Source organism: Zeus faber (genome assembly GCF_960531495.2).
Source record: "Zeus faber genome assembly, chromosome: 14".
Classification (NCBI taxonomy): Eukaryota; Metazoa; Chordata; class Actinopteri; order Zeiformes; family Zeidae; genus Zeus; species Zeus faber.
Genome location: NC_137200.1, coordinates 27,245,701 through 27,269,939, shown reverse-complemented (window position 1 = coordinate 27,269,939; position 24,239 = coordinate 27,245,701). Strand labels below are relative to the sequence as shown.

At 49.6% G+C, this 24,239-nt stretch overlaps 1 protein-coding gene across 1 annotated transcript; it reads right to left on the bottom strand.

The window, feature by feature from the left end:
• Positions 1 to 909: 909 nt before the first annotated feature.
• Positions 910 to 21,859, bottom strand: zbtb20 (zinc finger and BTB domain containing 20). The gene is made up of 4 exons (XM_080013241.1): positions 21,670 to 21,859; positions 5,458 to 5,593; positions 2,128 to 3,669; positions 910 to 1,498 (listed from the first exon to the last, which is right to left on the bottom strand). Exons 3-4 carry the CDS (start codon positions 3,647 to 3,649, stop codon positions 954 to 956), a joined length of 2,067 nt encoding a protein of 688 aa, XP_079869367.1. The 5' UTR covers positions 3,650 to 3,669; positions 5,458 to 5,593; positions 21,670 to 21,859; the 3' UTR covers positions 910 to 953.
• Positions 21,860 to 24,239: the final 2,380 nt, after the last annotated feature.

The following is a 24,239-nucleotide window of genomic DNA, read 5'->3' as shown; positions in this document are numbered from 1 at the left end:
TACATTTCGTTAAAATGATTAAAACTGGTACCTTGACAACAGCTGCATTATAATCCCTTAATACCGTAGGAATAAATAAAACCCAGTGTCAAATTAACTACTGTACTCTCCTTTTTTTTATATTACAGAAGAAGGCAATCTTGTGACCATCAGTATTTTTAGAGGGAATATTTAGCCCAAACCAGATGATTTTTTTTTCCTGTTATTGTTGTTGTAAATTATACCACAGTAAGCTTGGCTTCTATAGATTCCAAACTGGTCAGTATGGGTTCACAACTGCCATGGTCAAAGATTCATGGCAATGTACACACACACACACACACACACACACACACACACACACACACACACACACACACACACACACACACACACACACACACACACACACACACACACACACACACACACACACACACACAGACAGACACACAGACATAACAGACAAACACAGACACCCACACATAGACTTATATGCAAAATACACACACACCCACACACACACACACACACACACACACACACACACACACACACACACACACACACACACACACACACACACACACTTGTACGCTGACAAACATCTACATTATATGTGTGTTTGTGTGTATGTGTTTCTTTCGTAGGCCTTTCGGTAGTGTTCAACACATAAATCAGTATTTTAGGAAAGAATACATTTAGAGGCCTGTAGTTAGGATCCATCCAGTAGATCAATGTCAAACTACTAAGCCTTAAGGCCACCAATCTTTTTCTTTTAGAATAACAAAGAAGAGAGGAAAAAAAAAAAAAAAAAAAAAGACATTTTTGGGAAACTTAATGTGCCAGTGTCTATACTCATTACTCTTCATACCCCAAAATAAGAAGAAAAAAAAAAAAAAGAAAAAAAAAAAGGAAAGTCTAGTGCCATTTCATGTTTCATTCTTTTCAAAAGAAGTTAATATTATTTGTACTTATCCATCGGAGACATGCATTCGCATGTGGTCATTGAAGAGCTCAATTTGGTCGAACTTGGCAGGGCAGACGGAGCACACGTAGGTGGTCCCCTCTTGGCAGCCCGCTTCGGCGGCCACGCCCACTCCGGTACCGACCCCGGCCCCCGCCCCCGCCCCGGCTCCTCCGCCCGCCGGCATGGCCAGGGCCACCACCCCGGCTCCAGGCTCGGGCACGGCCATGGGCATGGGGATGGAGACGGGGCCCACGGCGCCGGCGGCGCCCGGCAGCCCCGTCACCCCGGCGCTGCCCGTGCTGTGCAGGGCCATGTGGCGCTCCAGCAGGGTCTTGTGGGAGAACTTCTTCTTGCAGATGTAGCACTCGTAGGACTTCTCGCCGCGGTGCAGCCGCATGTGGACGTTGAGGGAGCTCTTCTGGGTGAAGCGCTTGTTGCAGATGCTGCACTGGTAGGCGCGCACGCCGGTGTGCGTCACCATGTGTTTGATTAAGTAATCCTTCAGGGAGAAAGAACGCCAGCAGATGCTGCACTGGTGTGGCTTCTCGCCTGCGCACACGCACACGCACACACGGGCGCACGCACGCACGCACGCACGCACGCACGCACGCACACACACACACACACACACACACACACACACACACACACACACACACGAGGAGAAGGTTAGAATTCTGTCACACACTCTGTTCTCATTATTTCCCCCTCTTGCTTTCAATAACATTCCCATTGTTCTTCACATTATTCAATACGATATAATATATTATCATCTTTCAATCAGATTAACCATTTCATGCTTCTATACATTTTCAATCAGAACAAAGAAATGTCAAACTCCTCCTTAGAGGCGGAGTTAGAACATGGAACATACACACACATGTTGCTCGACAGGGCAATTCTCTTCAACTGGCAGACGATCCAAGTTGCCGAAGGCCTCAGAGAAGCTGCTCTGCCTGCATCGACCCGTTTTTCATTTAGTTTTTTTTCCCCTTCTAGGAATTTGTATATATATATATATATTTTTTTTTTTATTATTTTTTTTTTTAACGCCGCACAATAGGTTTGTGTTAAGGGACTTATTGGATTTGCTTTCAGAAAAAGAATCGCGTGGAAACGACTTCTATAACTGGTAATGAGCACTACCCCACGAGAATGAGCAAGAAGACGGCGCTTACCGGTGTGAACAAACATGTGTTTGACGTAGTTCTGTTTGGCAGTAAAGGTTTTACTGCACAGGGTGCACTCGTAGGGCTTCTTCTCGCCCTGGCCCAGGCCTCCTGACCCCTGCTGCTGTTGCACGGTTGCTTGTTGTACCGATAATGGGTTTGGGAATGACGGCATTGCGGGTGGTGGCACCGCCACAAACTGGGGCTGCTGGCCTCCAATAGTCTGTGGGAGGCTGAAGAGGAAAGGCTTGCTGTTGCTCGCCAGCGGTGTAGTGAAGAGGGTGGGCAGGTAGTTGTTTCCAGCAGTGCCCATCACCTGGGAATTGCTGGTCATGGTGAGTGGCATCCTCAGGTTGCTGGTGTGAGATTCTGCCTGGCGCATGTAGTGCGTGGCACTAGGCAGGGACTGGGATTTGATGGGGTTGGCCATGGGCTGCATCATGCTACTTTCACTCGCGCTGTGGGATGTGGCCCCGTCCTCCGACTCCTGGAACTGCTCCGGGGATGAGTCGTTGACCTCGATTTGCACCGGCCCTTCTTCGCCTTGCTGCGCCTCCCCGCCTCCCTCCCTCCCGAAGCTCATCAGGTACTGCTGCTGCTCCATGGCGTCCGGCTCGGTGCCGATGGAGGAGCTGACCCCCGAGTCGAAGCTCTCTCCCTTGGGCTCGCTCTCGACCCCCTCGGTGTGGTCGGTGTCCTCCTGGCAGTCGCCCATGGTGTCAAAGAGGTACTCGTCCTCCGCCTCCTGTTTGATGTGCAAGCCCCCCGTGTGAATGCGTACCGGTCGGGGTTGTTTGCGGCAGTGGGTGGACTCCGTGGAGAGGAAGCGCTCCATTTGCTGAGATCTCTCGTGGATGCGTGTGATCCAGGGCGGGTCCTGGGATTGCTGGTCCTTCTGTGCGCCGAGCGCCGGGTCGTAGTTGGATGTCATCGTGCCGACGTAGAGCGGGCGCTCGCGGGTTCCGTTCTGCAGGGACAGGCCGGGGTAGGAGTACAGCGACGTGTACGCCCGCTCCACGCTCTGCTGCGATGTGGCTTGCATATAACCTGATTCCGCATCGCTGCTGGGCCCGGAGGTCCCCGACTCGGGCGTGCCGCGGGGTGTTTCCTGGCCGGAGTCGCCCGGGATGCCGGGGAAGCCTCCGGCCCCGGTCAAGCCCACATTTTGGGACACGATGCGGGTGCACTCGTCGATGACGGTCTTGATCTGCAGGATGCTGGCGGCCGTGAGGATCTGCAGGGCTTCCGACTGGGACACCCGCAGGATCCCGCTGTACATAAAGTCAATCAGCTTTTGGATGGATTGCACCGAGACCACCGAAGGGATCTCGATGTCGCTGTAGCCCAAGAGCAGCTTGTCCTGAAAGAAGGGGCTCCCCGCCGCCAGCACGCACCGGTGAGCTCGCAGCATGCTTCCATGGATCCGAACAGTCACGTCACAGAAGTGCCCACGGTTACGCTGCTCATTGAGGGTCTCAAGTACAGAGTTGCTGAAGTTATGGAGGTTGATGTTATGAATGCGCTCTGTCATCCCCTTGCAACTGATGTCACCTGCGAGCGGGGAAAGAATGAAACGCAAATGCAATGATTTTGTGGGTTCACGGGGCGCACCAAACCATGGCCTGTAACTAAGGCATTGTGGCGGTGTGTTTTCTTATTGGTTTAATCAAGTGATTTCGATGTATTTTTTTAAAATGACTATGTAATGTACATGATTGCACAAATAGAGGAGTAGCTCAATATATGGTATTAAACCATAATTGATCACGGTGTGTGTGTGTGTGTGTGTGTGTGTGTGTATAGACCAGGGGTTTCAAACTAGAGGCCCAGGGGCCACATCTGGCCCGAGAGACAATTAAATGTGGTCTGCTATATATTCATAATATGTTGTTGAATCTGGCCTGCAAGTGAATCTAAAAATCATAATGCTTTGCATGCTTGCATCAGGCTTTATTAACCCACACAGTTTTCCTTCACATGATTTCAGAATATATGACAGAATACAATCAAATACAATCAAATATAGTATTTGGAAATTGACTGATGTGTGCAGCGTAAAAAGTTAACTGCATGCAATTCAAATGCCTACAGGAGCCCGAACACGTAAATAAATACACAAATTAAGAGTAGAATAATAATCATGTTTATCGATCCTCGAGTATTAATCAAAGAACTTCCCGGATAAATAATAAAGGGACAGGAGGCCAAATCTCCCGTTGATCCGTTTCCCTCACGAAGGCGCGGGCGCCGTTCCGCAGTCCGCCTCGCCAGCCTTTATCCCTCTCCTCCCGGTATTACCCGCATATCCGTTTCAAACAAAAGACCGCGCGCGTGACCTCGGCGGAAGACAATTAAAATGGTTCCCGTTAATTACGAGCCGAGCGGCGCGAGGTCCTGGAGCGCCAGCGTCCGCCGGGAGGGGGCGCGCCGAGCCCGCGGACGGCGCCGGCTCCTTTGTCTGCCGTGCGCGCCGGCGATCGCGCCTCCCGACGGCGCTTAAATACTTCAACACTTTGGATTCCTCCCTTCGTTTTGTTCCGCGCGGCTTGAAACGTGCAGGCGGGGAGGGAGGGGAGGGAGGCGGGGAGGCGGGGAGGGGAGGATCCGGCCATTTCGGCGGCGGCGGCGGGGGCAAAAGTATTGAGGGAAAACGTCAAAGTTGTGTTTACGCCCGCTGCCCCTCTGATCGCGGTCGCTCGGCCCCGGGGGGGGGGGGGGGGGGGAGCCACATCCTCTCCCCCACCCGGGGCCGAGCGAACGCGCGATCCGGGGAAACGTGAGCCGCGGATCCCCCCCCCCCCGGTCCCACCGGGAGGCGGCGGACAACAGGGAAAAAAAAAAAAAAAAAAAGTGCCGCAAATCCTGCCCAAGGAGGCGGCCTCCATTTTGTTCCTGCCCGGGCACACGATGCAAATGCGTCCCGTTGGAGATGCAGCTCCACTCAACGCGGGTCACTACGGAACGGAGCCCAAAAAAAACCCCAAAACAAACAAAAACCAAACAAACCAAAAAAAAAAACTAAAAAACAAACTAAAAAGAGGCGGGGGGGGGGACAAAAGCAGGCAGGGCTTCACGACGAGGACGCACTGAGCAGAGCATAATAAACAAGAGACTAAAACTTTATTCTCAAATTAATATTTCCGTCAATGCCATTAATACATTTGCACGGCGCGAAACTGCTTGGGGAAAAAAATAGAATAATACCTTGGTTGTTTATTATTATTATTATTATTATTATTATTATTATTAATAATAATAATAATAATAAATATTTTTTCTTTATGCCCCTGCTCAACTGGAACAAATGCCGTTAGATTGGGTGGGTGGGGGCGTACTCACAGTCAGATAATGTGTGGTTGGGAAGGTGTTGGTGGGGCCGGTGGTGAAGTGGAGGGAGGGCCACGCTTCACGTCGCTGCTCGGAGGCCAGTGCTAGGAAATCCTGTCACTCCTCTTTGTCCAACTCATCAGTCGCGCTGCCAAAGTGTCGAGGAAAGAGAGAAAAAGGGGGAGACGGAGAGGAGAGGAGAAAATGGAACAAGGTTTTTTTTTTTTTTGTTTGTTTTTTTTTGTTTTGTTTTTAATAAATCATCTCACACCCCTGTCGAAACTGACACAGCCATATACTTCAACACGCCCTTTCTATCTGTTCGTCCGTCTATACACACCAGTTTCAAAGCACGACCAAACAAAGTGGACGGTCTTGTGAAAACTTGACCGCCGGTTCCCCAAACCTAGGTTGCCAATCCGGCAGGAACAGGGCCAAAGCGCAAATCTTCCCCCGCCGCCGTAGTTCAGTGCAGCCACGCCCTCGCTAAGACAAGCTGTCCATATCACGAACAAATGTACAAAGATTAGTGTTATTCGAGAGAGCTCCTCGTGTGTGTGTGTGTGTGTGTGTGTGTGTGTGTGTGTGTGTAAGCGAAGAGGAGGGAGGAGGGAGGGGGTGTGTGTGTGTGTGTGTGTGTGTGTCTGTGTGAACTGTGTGTGTGTGTGTGTGCGGGGGGGGGGGTTGTGTCGGGGTGCTTGGTATGTGTGTGTGTGTGTGTGTGTGTGTGTGTGTATTTTTTTATTTTCACACCATTATAAATAAAATATGTCGTTGCTGTGGTGAGCATAATAAAAAGTCCGGGGCTCTTTACCGACGGACAGGACGGAGCAAAAATGTACAAATAAAAAGACGAGGTCTCAACAGCCCGGGAATTCCTGAAAACAACAATAATAATAATAATAATAATAATAATAATAATAATAATAAAATATTTTCACCAAGACGTGTGTGTGTTTGGAGAGCCGTCTGCCACGCCATGCGCCGTTTTTCTAGTCTCTAGCAAAGAAATATTTATCGACGAACAATCCCTCCCGAACGACGGGCGAGACAGTATGTGCTGCACCACCCAAAATGTCCCAAACTGCGGCCCGAGCACAGTGGAGGAAGCCTCCCCCTGATTAAAGTCATGGTGATGTGATTTAGTAAAGGTCAGACGCACTCCCATAATCCCCACGGAAGCGGCGCCACACGTGCCACGCGTCCCGGAGGGCACCAAACAAATGAAACGGCAGAAAACCCAAAGTCGGACCTGGATGAGTTGTAGCAGAGTGATACGGAGGTTTTTCATCCACGGTAAAAAAATAAAAAATAAAAAATAAATACTTCCAAATAAAAATACACAAAAACTACACACTACACAAAGAAGAAAAAAAAACACAAAAAAAACCCCCAAAAAAACCCACCATACATAGCTTTATTGCTTTCGTACGAGCCTATTAACTGTATTTGCTGAATAAACAAAGTACATTTAGGATTAGCTCACACCTGTACAGTCTGTATTCACTGTCCACCGACACCAGAAACCACAAATCCACGCAGCCACCGGATGAAACAGCCGCACCAAAAGGAGCGAGCCCTTCCACACAAAATGTTCCTTTCACCAGGACGCACGGACGGGTAAATTCACGCGGCAAAATTAAAGCGCCGCCTTCGTGACATACGACCCCCGACGACGGCGTTTCCGAGGCGCGGTTGCGGCGAGTTTTGGACGCGGAGACGTTTTGTCCCCCTGCTTTTTGCCATCAAAGTTGCCGAGGCCTCCGTACGGGGAACGCCGCGCTGCCAAACATGTGCGTCCGGGCACCTCGGCCACAATCAAAGCACATTTGTCAACAGTCGCGCACGCGTGGACACTCACGCGAGTGCACGCGCGCACGCGCACACAGTTGACACAGTTTCCAGAGTGGGTTCTTGATGCAGCTGTGAAGTGATGACACCGGCCTTTTTCCTTTGCCGCTGCTACGGACAACGCAGCCGCACGCACATCACATTATAGATATACGCAGCACATATATACACACACATACACACATCTACAGTATAAGTGCACGTATATTCTTCCCCCACAAATCCACCCGCCCCGGGGGGTAAAGTGAGGTAAACACTGGCAACAAAGGAGCGGGCCGAGGGGAAGCAGTCTCCAGTCGCCCAGACTGCCACTCACCACGCTGATTCCATTTTAGCTGTGAGACAGTGGGTGAGCAGCAGCCAGCGCCTACCTGCAGTGAATTCTAATCAGCCCAGGGGTCTGTGCCTCGCCCCCCCCCCCCACCCCCACCCCACCCCGCCCCTCGCGCCCCCCCCGCACACCCGCCTTGGACTGAAGGGGGTGGGGGGCGGGGGCCTGATGATCCTTCAAAATTAATTAGATCCTTGTTGAAGGCAGCCATTTTCTTTTACTTCTTATTGTTCCGCCAAAAGCAGATTTGGGAGTCGGAGCATTTTTTCCCTCCCCCCCCTCGTTGGGGGAGACGGTATCTGCCGCTGACATCGATCGCCAACGCTATCTATGGCCGAGTCTTTACTGTTTTATTACGTTGCTCGCTCTCTCTCTCTCTCTCTCTCTCTCTCTCTCTCTCTACCCGTCTGTCTGTCACTCTGTCTGCCCCCCCCTGCACACACACACACACACACACACACACAGACACACACAGACACACACACACACACACACACACACACACACACACACGGGAAGCCTTTCTCTCCGCGCCTGCTGCTCTAATACTCCCGGCTCTGTGTCCGTCTCTGTGGAGTTTGCTGTCAATAAATCCCCCAGAGGTCAGTTTGTCTGCTGGAAATCAGACACAATGCTGCAGAGCGCCGGTGCCACGTCGCACCGCTCAGCGCCGCCACAACAAAAGAGGAGGAACCAGACCGGGGAGCCAACGTCAGACTCCAGGTTAATGAGCTGTCCCGGCGAGTCGCCGAAACCCGCGCCGTCAAATTGGACGTTACCTAATCAAGGGGGCGGGGGGGGGGGGGGGGGGGGTTTCGAGGACGGACAGGAGTGGTGCGCCGGTGAAAGGAAATCAGTCCCCAGGATAATATACATCTTGAATATGCAAATAGAGCTCACAACCCACGCATATATTCCGCTCCCCGGGACGCATTTACATCCGGGGAGGAAGGGGGAGGGGCCCGATGGACCCGGTAGCGCGCGCCGCCCTCGTTCCCAGGGAGGTTGGAGCAAGGCCGCGGGGCCGCACTTCCCGTCCGGCACCCTGACGGACTTCCAGGGCCCCTCCGCGGCCAGGCGTTAGAGCCGACGGCCCATTCTGAAGCGTTAAAACAAATATGATTGGGATCACATATTTTGGAGGCTTATTAAATGACGGTATCATCTGGTTCTCTTTATAATTCATATTTGTTATTCATACCCTACAGCAGATGCCCATTACAATAAGTTATCCTGTGCATAGTAGCGCATTTAGCATATTCTGTATATTTTTTTAATATATACAGTATGTGGCTATTTTCTGTTTTTGTCTATTTGTATACTGTATAATTAACCTTTTTTTTTTTTACTTCACTTTTTATTCTATTAAATCGTATACATTTTTCAATTTTTTCAGACCGTTAAGCTTCTTTTTTAGATTTATTTTTTTGTAATGTCGATGGTCTGTGGTGAAACGCCCCGAACCTCGCCGGAAAACAAATCCCAGGTATGTTTTAATGCGCCCGGCCGGTTTTAAAACCCATCCTGAGTGCATGTACGTCTGAAAGTATGTACATGTATGTGACGAATAAAACCCTCGAATCTCGAATCTCGATTCCCGCCTTGAACGAAAGTATCCGGTGTGAAAGGAATGCGTCCAACGCGCCCGAACCCAACACACCCGCGCGGAGCAGAATTCCTCACAACAGCGCCACGCCGGAGCGAGACAAAACAGCACAAGACCAAATCAACCACCTTTCGTAGAAAAGGGGCCGCCGTCCGTGAGCTGAACGTTTGACGAAACGGTCAAAAGTAGTTTCCACCCGAAGTTTATTTCCCGGGAACGTAAATGGTTCCCTTTTCCCCTCGAGAGACGTGCGCCGACAGGAGGATGGGTGGCACCCCGGGTGACACTCGTTTGGGTGAGCGTGAAACGAGTGGAGCCGCTTTGGCGTCACACCCACCACAATACTCAATAAAATATTTAAATAAAAAGTCTCAACAAAAAAAACAAAAAACCCCAAATTCTACTTCGGCTTAGAGGTGTATCTTTCAGGGTGGTTCAAAGCCTCTAAATAGGTCAGGACCAACTCTAACACGTATTAATAAATATTTAATATAAAGTACATTAAATAATAAGACACTTATTATGTATTTAGTCTTTTTAATTGTTTTTCCGAGGTACTTTATTCAACATTATCTGTCGAAAACACGGCGATCACACCACCACGGAAACAATGCCATACCAAAGCGTATTATTATTATTATTATTATTATTATTATTATTATTATTTCCTACAAGTCAGAACCATAAGATAATATATTTGGGGTATTTAATGGGATTTAATTGCCTTCGTATTAATAGATAGCCGCTGCGTTCTGTAGTGTCCCAAAAGAGAACGTGGAATGAAAAAAAAAAGCTTGTTTCTAATCTATTAAGTAGGCCCATTATCATTGTTCGCCGTCGTAAGAGACGACTTCCAAATAATGTAGGCCTGGCAGCTTATTAATGAGCTCTTTGCAAGGGAAAAGAACACATTTGACTCCATGTGATGGCCCAAAAAAAAAAAAAAGGGCTCCAACCCTGAAGCAGATATTGCACAATTACGGACTTATCATTTTTTGGCACAGGTGTCCATAGCAACTGCAAAATGTAATAAATAAATAAATAAACAAACAAGCAGATAGATAAATGAATAAATAAAATAGAGAGATAAACAGAAAAATAAATTAAGAAATGAATTAATTAACTACATTTAAAAAAATAAGAAAATAGATAAAAACAGACAAACAAGCAAATAAATAAAAATAGATAGATGTATAAATAAATAATAATAATAAAAAAAAGAGAGAAGCTCTGCCCTAAAAACAGTATTATTGGTGTTAAACAACATCACGGGCACACATTCACCCTTGCCTTCCCGGCTTTGTCGTCGTTGCTCTACAACTGCTCACGGAAGCTGTTATTTGGCGGTTTGGCGTGATCATCACCCCGGGCAATCTATTACATCATATTTGCACATGAACAGCATTTACTGAATGTAACAGTTCTGCTGAATTAATCCGCGCGGATGTCGTTGTTGGTGAAGGCGTTTGCATATGAGCCCGAACGGAACCGAGTTTCCATTTAAAAACACCTGGATCTCTGTCCCCGTAGACACAACTCAGGCGTGCTCTACAAAACATGACAAAAGCTGTGTCAAAAAGGCAGAAAACGTTTGCGTCATGTGACCATGACCTTGCACTTTTCCGCCAGCTAGTTTTCCAACTTAGCTCGCGGCGCATTGCTTTTTTTTTTCTTTTTTGTTTGGCAAGAACACCCCAAAAAATGGGAGTGCTCACTGGTAAATGCTAACCGACAAAGCACAAAGGCCAACAGCAGGTTGGCATTCGATTCGGCAAGCCGCAAAAACTGACGAAAACGGCGCAAAGCGAGTTGGGGCTAGCGAGCTGGGGCTGGAGCTAGGGAGCTGGAGCTAGGGAGCTGGAGCTAGGGAGCTGGAGCTAGGGAGCTGGAGCTAGGGAGCTGGAGCTAGGGAGCTGGGGCTAGTGTTGGAGAAAACCTGTTTTAATCAATTACTCTCTTCTGTTGATCAATTCAAGTATAACAATTACCTTCGAGGTTCTCCGCGTGCTCGTTGATGGGTGGGAGCGTCAATCAGGGGACGTACCACGACTTTAGGAGTTGGTCATATTTATTGTCCGGCAGAATTAAAAAGTACAAGATACAGAGTCTCTGGGTCCGCACTTCGTATCCCTGGCAGAGCTATTGAGCAGGGTCAGTTCACGAAGTCTCAGCCCCGTTCCTTCTTCCCTGGACCCTTATATAGTCTAATGTACGCGCAGGAACAACATGTGCGCAACTGGTCACAAAAGGACATATGGATCACAAAGAACTGTTTCCAACCAGAAGCGCACATGTAGAACAACATGTACAACATGTACGCAAGCGGCTACGTGCAGGAACAACACGTGTGCGACTGGTCACAAAAGGACATATAGATCACAAAGAACTGTTTCCAACCAGAGGCCCCATATTATTTTAACACTAGCGAGCTGGAGCTGGAGCTGGCGAGCTGGAGCTGGAGAGCTGGGGCTCGCGAGCTGGGGCTGGCAGGCTGGAGCTGGAGCTAGCGAGCTGGAGCTAGCGAGCTGGAGCTAGGGAACTGGAGCCGGAGCAGGCGAGCTGGTGTCGGCCGCCGCGAATCACCGCCAAGCGATGCGCCTCGTCCGATGGGACGCGACGACGTTGGGAACGTTTGCCCCCGCACAAGGAGTCGCACCACGATAGCAAAAGAAGGATAAAAACTATTATATCGTTATAATAAAGGAGCAGCCGTCATAGAGTGACACACATTACGTCAGCGTGGTTCCTGGGAAAGTCCCGATATCCTGACGTCTTCAACCAAATGTTGACGTTCGTTTGCAAAAAGAAACAACAACAACTACAACAGTAACAACAAAAAAATAAAGGATAACTGGACATCGCAGTGTATTTATAGTCCAAAATCCTGTCGGGCATGTGAATTTGGCCGTATCTCATTCGCTCAGCGAACGTATGTATTTATAGTCGGAAAGGGCCTGGGGTATAGAGATACCGTTTGTATCTATGTCTCATTAGCTCATTTAACTTATGACCTGTCTATAATTGTCGCACAGCGAGTCTCCGACACACACACTCCCAACACACTCACCCACCAGCACCCCGCACGCCCCGGAAGCCACCGGCAGCACCTTCAGTCCCATGATCCTCTATATCCTCCCCGCTCGCTCGCCCGCTACCTCGCCCTCCCTCTCTCTCTCTCTCTCTCTCTCTCTCTCTCTATATATATATATATATGCTTAAGAAAATCATTCAGGAAAAACACAAAAATAATCAGGCAAACAGATGAAGGCACAAACTGGGAGGGGGGGACGACACTACACTGCACGTCAACTGTGAAGGCTTGACTCACTGGGTGACATGTTGCAAGAGAGGCCGTTAGAGCCAGCGCCTTCTGCATTTCACAAGACGCAAGGAAAAGTGACTGAAAGCCCATGATCGCCCTGTCCCTGCTGCGCCACCTAAACCTAGAAGCCAAAATGGGCTTTAGAGTTCTGGTAAATCTGTCAATTACATATACACACATGTATGTGTGTATATATATATATATATATATATATACACACACACACACACACGTATGCATGTGTGTATATATATATATATATATACACAGTACATACACACACACACACACACACACACACACACACACACACACACACACAAACACACACACACACATACATACATACATACATACACACACAAGCATGTATGTGGTTGTGTATATATATATATATATATATTTATTTATTTTTATTTTTTTACAAAGTACAAAAAGGAACAGTGGTTTGGAGATTTCAGCCCGCAGTCAGTCCCGTCCCCAAAATAATCTGAATGCAATTTTTTAAGGGAAAGCTCCCTTTCAGTAGAGGTGAACCAAAAATAAAGAACTGGCGGAGCGTCCAAAAAAAAAAAGAAAGCCTTTGTCATCGTCACGCCTTTGTCGTCAACGCTCTTCGATTTTTATTTTTCTTTCTCACCGGAAAAAACTTGGCGGCACGTTTAAGATTCTATTGGAATCCACACGTCGGCAAAAAACACTGGATGAGACCGGAAACAAGAGCCTCGGCGCTGGACTCGGGAGAATGGGATGGGCATCGACCGCCCCGCCCCATTCCGGCGAAGAAGGACAAAAAGATGGGCCCGTTTACCCCAAAGCGCCACTGCCCCTTTAAGATGGCGATTGCGATTCTTGATCGTCGATCGTGTGACTCTGTTGCGCTGAAAGGGAAGTCTTTTCTTTTTTTTTTTGTTGTTTTTTTTTTGTTTTTTTTTAACTGGCACACAACCGCTGTGTTGAAGGGGAAAACATTGAAATGCAACTGCTTGTATTTATGAAAGAACTTTAGATGTGGGAATGGTGCGGTGACCTATACGCATACCGGGCCACTTGTGTTTGGCAAACAATCCACAGTTACATAATAATAACAAATAAAAAATTCTAATGATAAAAATAATTTCTGCTCATCAAACTCTGCTCATTATCGCCGGATACTATTGAAAACATTTGTTCCAAAAAATGTGGTTTATCCCTCTGCATCGCAAATAAAATATGAAAAAGCCCGCGGTATTTATTGAGCTTGGTGCCGTGATCCACTCAGGCGCCTGTTGGACAGCTACGTAAAAACAGGTGGTCATCCAACAAGTGGAATCCCTCGATTTCCAAATTGACTTTTGGGGCGCCGGACAGAGCGGAGGCTGTCATACATGTCGCCGTTGGCCTTGCCTATTTTCTCGGGGATATTCCGAGCGTGCTCATTGGCCGAGAGGTCCGCGCCCTCACAGGCATTCGCGCTTGCAGCGAGCCGGTTTTCCCTCCGGCGGCACTGGCACCGGCACCGGGACCGGCGTGACACCTGGAAGCGCGACTGGAAGATTTTGGCTGCCGTGGGAACAACAGGGGGTTTGGCGACGACCCACTTTGGCGTCGGTGTTCCTGAGCATCACAGATTTTACCGTTCACAACTCATCCCGCTCCCTGCGACCGGAATTGGGGCCACGGGGCGTTGGAATTTGAAATTCTTTATAATATATGTATTTATTTGGGCAAACATCTGCTTTTAGAGTTTGATTTTTTTCTTTTATAAAATATACTGTATTATCTGGATTTAAAATGATGTGTGAAAGAAAATTATATGTATGGAATCAAAATAATAAATAGGTACCCTTGAAATTGCTATATGTTAATCCCTGGTTAAAGCACCAAAGGAAATCATCCACAGTCAGAATTTGTTTGCATTCAAATTTTGTTCAAAATGAGACCGTATCGAACGGTGTCAAATTACACCCCTCCTAAATAGGAAGCGGTTTTAGGAAATATGGCCTGTATCCTACCTGCGTCCGTCATAAGAAACACGCCCCAGGGCACGGGTTCCTCGATTGGACATTTATTTTAGGAAACTTGCCGGGCTCAGGGCATCCCATAAGTCTGTGCGGCACTAGCGAAGAAGAGCTGAACAAAAAACACAGAAGGAACCGAGGAAAATTTGACAAGTCGAAAAACATAATTGTACCAATTGTCTTTTTGTTCTTTTGTTGTTGTCAGTCCAGCTCGGTGTAGAGCACACAACAGGCTTGATTAATGTTACCATGGCAACTGGGGCAAAATTCAATTCATTCGAATTTTAGACAAAAACAGGTACCTAAAAAAAGCCCCCCAGACATCTGTGATAAAAAACGCTGCTCAGTGATGTGATGTGGATTTTGAAAAATTCTCCCATCATGATCCGTGATATTCTGCAGCCTTCCGGGAGCGTTGTAAAACCATGGTAAAGATTATTTAAGTTGCCTTTTCCAATTAAGGAAAACAGCCGGATCATTAGGACGCCACGCGCCTGCGATCCGGCACCTCGCCGCGCTCCGTTCACAACAGTTTGCTCCCATTTACATGCGCGCCCATAATTACAGGCTCCCTGTACAGATGTGACGATGCCTAATTTTTTGATGTGGATTGGGGGTGTAAGAATCGGCAAGAACCTCTCCGTTGCCTCTCTGTTCCTGCTGCTAAGCAACAATGCCAACTACGGCAAGCGTCGGGGTACAAAGCTATGGTGAGCGCGGGGTGGTTATCACTTTTTGGTGTGGTTCTGTGATGACATGATTGATTTGCAGAGACTGTGCATTTGTTACATACATATATACATATATATATATGTATATATGTAATTACAGTATATATATATTATGGGCTGGCAAAGTACTCATAACCTAGATCTGCATACCCCATGACTGCAGCCAGCCCAAATGACGGCGATTGCGTAATAACTGTGACGGCGAACCACTTACACCAACTTTGTCCAAAACCCTGAGCCTATGTCTTCAGGTCAAGCGGCCGAGCTGCCGCGTCCCCCGGGGACCACGGCCACCCCGGGCGGCGCGACGATGGGTCCCGGCCTGCCAAGGCGCATCGTCTCCGCATGGGGACGCGCGCGTTTCGGGATCCGTCCGAGCGCGGCGCGGGGCCTCTTTCCCCCAAAAAACGAGGGCCGGCGCCCGGGTGCCTCACTGCGGCGGACGGTTCCCGGCTCGATGCCGTCCCTCCTTCATAACTCTGTGGCGGGTAATGTGAAATACTAATTGATTCAATGTCCAACTACCCGCGGATATCGCGAGGCGATGGCGGGGGGGGAACCGCCGGGAGGGAGCTGGACAGGCAAGCGTTTATAAATGCCGACACGCAAATCCTCCTCAAAACCACCGCCTGCTGCTTCGAATGAAGGCGTTCACCCCTTCGATGCGGGAGCCGTCAAACAGGGCGAACGCGTTCCGTCTCCGTCCGAGCAAACACGACCGTGTCTTCCGGTGGTTCGCTTTGTTTTAATAAAACCGGCGGATAAGAGAAAAGAAAAGGGGGGGGTCGGTGGAAATACTCTGCGGCGCTAATAGCCTCTGCTGTACGGCTCAATCGGGGCACAAATGCTATTGTGTGGATAATTCCACGAAAGTTCACCCAACAGTGCACAGAGCGCCCGATTGTCACAGCGCCTTACGCCGTGCACAGTCCAAAACGCTTGTCTCCAGTTTCGGTTATTTACCCAGAATGAGGCTTATAAGGTCTTCCTGGAGCGAGCATGTAAGCAAAGATTACACTGCACAAAAGGCTTTTTTATATAACCCCCCCCCCCACCACCACCAAAAAAAAAAAAAAAAAAAAAAAGTTACTGAAGAGTCTATTCTCTGGCTCTTCTAAAATACTGTCCAGATACTTTTCCCTTCAGTGCGGCAGTGATCTCACCATGACTTGTAGAAAACCATATGGGGAGCGGGGTGAGCCGAGGACACGCACACACACACACACACACACACACACACACACACACAGACACACACACACACACACACCTTGGCAAACACACAAGTCGGCTATTAGAATCCAAGATACATTTTTCACATCAGTCGGATGCCCGGGCCTGCACGCATGTGTTTAAAGACGAGGATTAAAACATTGTTAAAAAACATTCCTCATCCAGAAAATGACCCCCCCCACACACACACACACCCCACCCCCCATGACTCACAAACTGCTTCTTGCAAAGTTTGAAAAGAAAGAGACAGTTGTGCCAGCGTTACAGGCTGATCTCCCACTGCGTCGTAAAACGTTTGCGCGCGCTCAACCTGCCCTGTGTGAGTGTGTGTGTGTGTGTGTGTGTGTGTGTGTGTGTGTGTGTGTGTGTGTGTGTGTGTGTGTGTGTGTGTGTGTGAGTGTGTGTGTGTGTGTGTGTATGTGTGTGTGTGTGTGTGTGTGTGTGTGTGTGTGAGTGTGTGAGTGTGTGTGTGAGTGTGTGAGTGTGTGTGAGTGTGTGTGTGTGTGTGAGTGTGTGTGAGTGTGTGAGAGTGTGTGAGAGTGTGTGTGTGCGCGCGCGTGCAAGGGCGCGCCTGCGCGTGCGTGCGCCCGTGTGTGCGCGCGAGTGTGTGGGCGTGCGCATGCGTGTGTGTGTGTGTTTGTGTGTGTGTGTGTGCGTGCGTGCGCGTTTGGAAGTTTCGAGAAACTGAATTAGGGCGCAAGCCTGGAAGGAACTTCCTGGACGCGACGCCAACCGCCGCCGAATCGCCCGAGATTTTCCCAAACGCAGTGAAACAAAGAGCCGGATTGGACGCGCGGGGGGGGGGGGGTTCATCGTGTATAATTATAACGCTGTTCCGTGGATTAACGATGGAAATAAAATATGAATGAAGGTACAATTCACGTTTGGTTTTTTTTTTTTTTTTTTAAACACACCTGTTAAACAACTCCCTGCGAGCGCTCGGAAGCCTCGGCCTCGGCGGATGGCTGCCAGGCGGACAGACGTGGTGCTATCCAGCAGATTAACCGGGATTGCGAAACATAGTCCTATATTCATTAACCTGTGTCGCAACGCGTCCCGGCTCCTTTCCCTCATCCCCGCCACGTACCCGTCAGGGGAAGGGAGCGGGTGTTTACGGCCAGGCCGACGGGGGGGGGGGGGGGGGGGGGGGGGGCGTTCGGGCAGGCGTTGCCTTGCCGACGGGCGCCACGCCTCGCCATTTGACGGACGGGACGCCGTTACTTTGAAGGGGCGCGAACGGCGGTAACCCCCCGCATGGCGCTCCGTTCCCTCCAAGCCAACGCCCGATGAGAGCAACAACGTCTCCTTTCGCAAAAAAAAAAATGTAATAAAAATAAAATAATAATAATAATAATAATAATAATAATAACAACCCTCTCCGATAGACAACGTGACGGGACACACCTGGGGAAGCGTCCGCGGCGGGGTTAAATCCAACGCGACGCCAAGGGGGGTGGGGGCGCCCGACGGCGGTGGCGACGGGCGGCCGACCGGGGGAGGACGGAGGGATCGGGACGGATCGTCCAGAACGCTCCTCTTCCTTGAGAATAAGAAGGTGGCGTGTCACCGATCGGCGAGGCCCTCTTTATCCATTAATGAGCGCACGTGGTGTGCAGACATGACTATAAATATTCATGCTCTCATAGGCAGGTCTCACCATTGTCACAGGAAGCGGGCGATAGAGCTGTATGGCCCGAGCCTCCCTAATATTAATGGAGGCATGAAATGTAAACACAGGAAGTGCTCGTTACGGCGGCTGGGACGCGCCGCCGACGGCGGGCGGACCGCCACGGGGCCCTCCAGGTTTGTGGCTCGTGCTCATCTGCCGCCCAACTTCTTTGTTTGGATCAAAGTCGAAAAAAAATAAAATCTGCCGCCCCCGCCCCCCCGTCCCGCCTCTCGGTCCCGCGGAATGAATTAGGCTGCGCAATATCAGTCGTCTGCGAGTAAAAAAAAAAACAAAAAAAAAAAAAAAAAACACCAAACCAGAGAAATTCATCTCGAGTCAATTTTCCGTTTTGTTGCCATTTTCTTTTTTCATATTTTTGTTTTGGTATTGCTTTAGTGCTTTATTACTATTTTGTCTATTGTGTTAATGTGAGCTCCTGGGACACTGCAATTTCCCTTCGGGGGTGAATAAAGTATCTATCTATCTATCTGTCTGTCTGTCTGTCTGTCTGTCTGTCTGTCTATCTGTCTTTCTGTCTATCGATATATCCGTCTGTCCATCTATCTGTCTATCTGTCTACTTGTCTATCTATCTGTCTGTCTATCTGTATGTCTGTCTGTCGTGGCAGATGAACTTTACTCTGACGCTTTTGACGAAAATAAGCGGGAGACGGAGGAGGCCGACGTTTGAAGGACAAAGGCCTTTATCACCGCCGGTGAACAAGTAACATCGAGGCCTGGTTTGGTTTTCAAGGAGCCCCGGAGCCTCTCCCCAGGCTGGCTTGGGCGCTCCATCCTACACATCTATCATCCATACGTCACCATACGTCACCATACCATACCATACATTCACTCCATATATGGAAATCTGTCCGCTGGACCCTTGTTCTCCTTCGGGCCTTGGGCTTGCGTCTCCACATATGGAACATGTTAACTCTACACATTCCATACAGTGACTGTACTCATCCGCCCCATAACATCTATAATGGCAGCATACTGTACCAGCACTGGGGCAGAGTGCCGCCCCCTTTACGCGATATTTCCCCACACCTATTTGATTCATACAGCGTGTGGGCAACATAATACTTATATATTTACCGTTGAATGTTATCCTAAATTTCTCCCATACTATCCGTCTGTCTGCCTGCCGATCCGTCCGTCTGTCTCCCTGTATGTCGGTCTGTCTGTCCATCTATCCGTCTATTTGTCTATCTGTCCGCCGATCTGCATGTCTGTCTGTCTGTGATTCCCCGCTTGAAAAATCAGAACATTTTCACTCCTGGAATTCATGGGCTGGTGCTGCTGGCGGAGGGGCCTGGCAAGCTGCTGCCCTGTAATCTGTTTAGAAAACGGAGGATCCTGTGCAGACGATGACCGGGAATGCACTTACGGTAAGCACGTCAAAAACAGTCATTCTAAAAATTCCAGTCCCCAGCTCCAAACACACGCGCGCACCAGTGTTTTTCAGGAAAGGGGGAAGGAGGGTGGGGGGGGGGGGGGGCGTGAGGACTGGCGAGCGGGATCACAACTTGCGCGCGTCGACCGGGACCACCGCGACGCCACGCTGCGCGGCGACCCGCGTGACCGGTGTGAGGACGCACAGCTCGCGGTCCCGGCCTGGGTCGCTCGACACGCGCCGTGGTTGGGACGCAAGGGTCGCGCGTGGCTGCAAACTCCCGGTTTTAACGGAGCGAAGTGGCGCTGTCACGCCGATAACATCTGCCGCGCATCTGCCACACTCACGTGCAGCCGCGCACACTTTCCGCCTTTCGCGCACACACACACACACACGCACACACACTAGCGTTGTGTAAACTATTTCGTGCACTACAGGGGGACGCAAGGGTCGCTCGTGGCTGCAAACTCTTGGTTTTAACGAAGCGGAGTGACGCTGTCACCCCGATAACATCTGCCACACATCTGCCACACTCACGTGCAACCGCGCACACTTTCCGCCTTTCCACGCGCGCGCGCGCACACACACACACACACACACACACACACACACACACACACACACACACACACACACACACACACACACACACACCTACTGCATAAATATGTATCGTCAGAGTATGAGTTCTGGGGTCACGTGCACTGCCCGCTATCTCGTTTCAGTTTTTCACGAACACGCGGCTGATTTGTCCCAACTTATCGTGTTAATGTCGTAAAAGCCATTGTCCAAGTTGCCTCGCAGGAAGCCAGTCTCGTGCAACTTTAATTACACCCCGAATCGACCCAGTTTTGGGCCACTCCACCCCCACCGCCGCCGCCGCCGCCGCCGCCACCACCACCACCACCACCACACACACAGACACACACACGCACACGCCGCCACGCAACACGGATACACATTTGAACATTTAGGTTTGGCAGCTCGACGACGTGCGGAACACGCATGGCACCGAAATTTAAAAAAATAAAAATAAAAAATAAATAAATAAAACGACGGCCCCGTCGGATAGTTTGGCTCCGTCGTGGTGAAACTGGACTCGTTGCGCTTTAAACTATGGGGATGGGCCTGCTATTCTTAAATATTCGGCAGCGTCCGTATGTTTACGGACTGGATATTAACGTATCCAGCCCGCGGTCACGGTGTCCCGTGGAAATACACGGGCTCCGAACGAGACGTCTGTCTGAGTACCAAAAATAAAAAAATAAATACAAAAAAAATCCACAACAGGCTCCGTTACTACGAGGATGAGTCGAGGCTGTTCAAAACTGTGCCCCCCCCCCCCCCCCGTCCGCTGGAAGTGTCTGAAATAAACGCGACTCGAAAACGTCGCTTTAGTTGCACTGTTTATTTGATTCAAATACCTGACCTAGAAGCCCGCCGCCCGCCCTCCCCCCCAAAAAAACCCCCCAAAAAACGCAAGTCTGGCTACAGATGTTCCCGAGCAGCGCGGCGTCAAAACGGGAGCTCGCCGTCCGGAGGCACCGCTCGGCGACGGCTGGAGATAAACAGGCGTGAAAACAGTTTGAAAAGCGGGGTGAGGATACCCCCCAAAAAAAAAAAAAAAAAAAAAAGTGTGCGCTGAAAGTAAAGGGGGCACGTTGGGAATAATGACAGATGGGCAACTTGCGTCATGCCAGGGCAGCGCGTTTTCTTTTTTTGGGTGTTTTTTTTTTTTTTTTTTTTTTTTTTTTTTTTTAAACGGGGACAACAAAAACCCCTAGCGGCTCCACCACTGCGTGCCTTATTCCAAAGCCAAATTTATTTGTTGTTGTTGTTGTTGGTTGTTGTTTTTTTTAAACCGTCCGAAATCTCCCAAGATCATCCGCACAATCAAGTTTCCGCTCGGGCTTAATCGTATGGTTTCATATCTGCTCGGTAAACCCGGTGGAAACTACGTGGAAGTCAATGGCATCCAGTGCGTGACGGCACGAAGTTTATAAGGACGAGAGTGTAATTACAGTAATACAGCCCCTGATCGATACACTCAAACAGCCCCTTTCCTTTAGTTTGGATCGTTTCTTACCTGCGCTCCGAAGCTCGTTCAATTGTGGCGACGGCGTACCCCGGTGTTTGGCCAAACAAAGCTCCTAGTTTTTTGGATTGCGTCCCTTCACTTTGTTTCATTTCTCACTTCCATCTTCTTTCATCTCGTCAATAAACACACGATGCAGCCTACCTTCATAAGAGGACCTCGGTTCAAGTGCGCCCTCCCATTTTTTAACTATACATCGAGTACTTTGGGGGCAAGGCACGCCTTTCCACTTAAGCTGCGATTGGAACGGTGCGCGGTGTCTTGAAGCCGCGTAGGTTGGATCAGAAATCGGTCAGTGTTGCTCTGCCCCAATCGCAGGGCGCGCACCCTCCCCGACGCGGCGCACGGTGGGACGGTGGAACCGGCTCCGTTATGTTATGGCTCCCGGAGCATCGTGTTCCCTTTTTCCTTGTCACTTTGTGTAGTTTCATTCAAGCATCCACACACACACACACACACACACACACACACACACACACACACTTACGCGCGCGTGCGCACACACACACGCACGCAAACGCGCGCACACACACACACACACACACACACAAAGACACACTCATGCTTATCACAAAACTAAAAGCCACATTCACCAACAATAACAGGGTTTGGAGTTATCACAAGGGTTTAATAAGGACGGGTGTTTACATTTCCATGACAGCGCTCCGGATGTTTTATTTCGCTCTCAACCTCCCTGGGCTGGTCGTGTCCCACGCTAGAAGCTCACCCCGCTCGGGATAATTCGGGCAGAACGGACCCCCCTCCCCGGGTCCTCCGCTCTCTGGATCGCGCCGCGTGTCTGTCACCCGTCCCAACTTGGCATTGGCCGCCGCCGCTGCCAGTACAGCGCCCGGGCCGCGCCGCGGCGCATTGGCCGCGGCCGCTGTCAATCACCGCGGCGCCCAACAAGCTAGATTGTCCCGCTGTGCCTTTTACTTTCTACGCATTTCTATTTTCTCCATTTATTTATTTTTTAACGTCCCGAGCTGACCTCGAGCGAGCAAGGTGTTGGTTTATCCGGCCAATCAGATGGAGCGGATCAATTTGGGGGGGGGGGGGGGTGTGGGGGGGGCGGGGGGGGCCCCGCTGTTTCTTTTTCATTTATTCGCTTTTACTCAACAATTTATATTTTTTGATTTTTTTTTTTTGGTTTCGTCCGCCGCCTCTGATCCGACGCCTCCGCGAGACGCCGCGGCCCGAGCGCAGCGTCACGAAGGAGAAATAAAGAAATAACACGTCATGTGGGACCCCCCCCCCCCCCCCACCCCCCCCCCCCCCCCTGTCTAGACAGTGACAGGTGTGCGCGTGTGCGCGTGCGCTCGTCTGTCTTTCAGATTATAACACCGGGGGCGCGCGAGGCGGACATTTCCTTCTTTCTCGTGGAGGCAGATTATGATTCATGCGTTTGTTTATTTCTGCTTTTTGTTTGTTTGTTTGTTTGTTTGTTTGTTTGTTTGTTTGTTTGTTTGTTTGTGTCCGTTCGGCTGGTTTGTTCCACGCCGCACGCACGCGCGGCGTGTCGTCCGCGACTGGATATCGACGTTAAAAGCACGTGACGCCCCCGAACCCGGGCTTCACGCCGCTTTTTTGGTTTTTTTGGGGGTTTTTTGGGGGGGGGGGGCGATCTCGCGCGCGCGCACACCGCGAGCGCGTTGGCTTGACGCCGCGCGCCCCCTGCAGGACGCGCGGGGGTTTTTTTGGGTCTTTTTGTTTTTTTTGTTTAATTTTTTTTGTTTTTTTCCTTCGCTGCGTGTTGCGTGTGTTTCCGGGTTCAAGGGAGGACACTGCTCCGTCACCCGCTGTGACCCACATACAGGAACCAGCCGTGACGCCGAGCGCGGCCGGGAAAAATAAACAGAAATTGACGAAAAATAAACTAAAAAAGAAAAAACTAAAAAACAAAACACACACACACGCAAAAAAAAAAAAGCCTGTAAGAAACGCTTCGCTCATCCGCGGCGTGAAGGGACGTCCACGAATAAAAAAAACAAAAACCAAGAAGCAGGACAAACAGAAAGAAGGGGAAGAAGGGGAAGGGAGGAAAGGGAGGAAAGGGGGAGGAAAGGGGGGAAAGGGGGGAAAGGGAGGAAAGGGGGGAAAGGGGGGAAAGGGAGGAAAGGGGGGAAAGGGGGGAGGCTCCCGGATGGAGCCGCGCTGCGCCCTTTCCTTCGCGCTGCTTTTCGTTCTCGTCGCGCCGTGGGGCGAGCGCCCGGTCGCAATTATAGTTTTTAAAATGTAAGTAAAAAAAATATATATATATTTTTTGCTCAGTTCCGTCTGTTACAGATATTAAACCGAGTTGGAATGGAAACGGGGGGGCATGACAAAGAAATTACGTTTGGGGGTAAAATAAAAAAAAACTCAGTATAACTGCCTTTATTGACATACATAAACCTTCTGTTGGGACTGAGCGAGACGAAGCTAAACTAATCCACTAGTATAATATTGTGGTGAATAGTTTAATTAACAGCAGGCAAGAGTATTTTTTTTTCTCTCCAACAATATTACTAAGAAATTCGTATTTGCTGTTTGTGCAGGATGTGTCTGTTTAACCAATAACA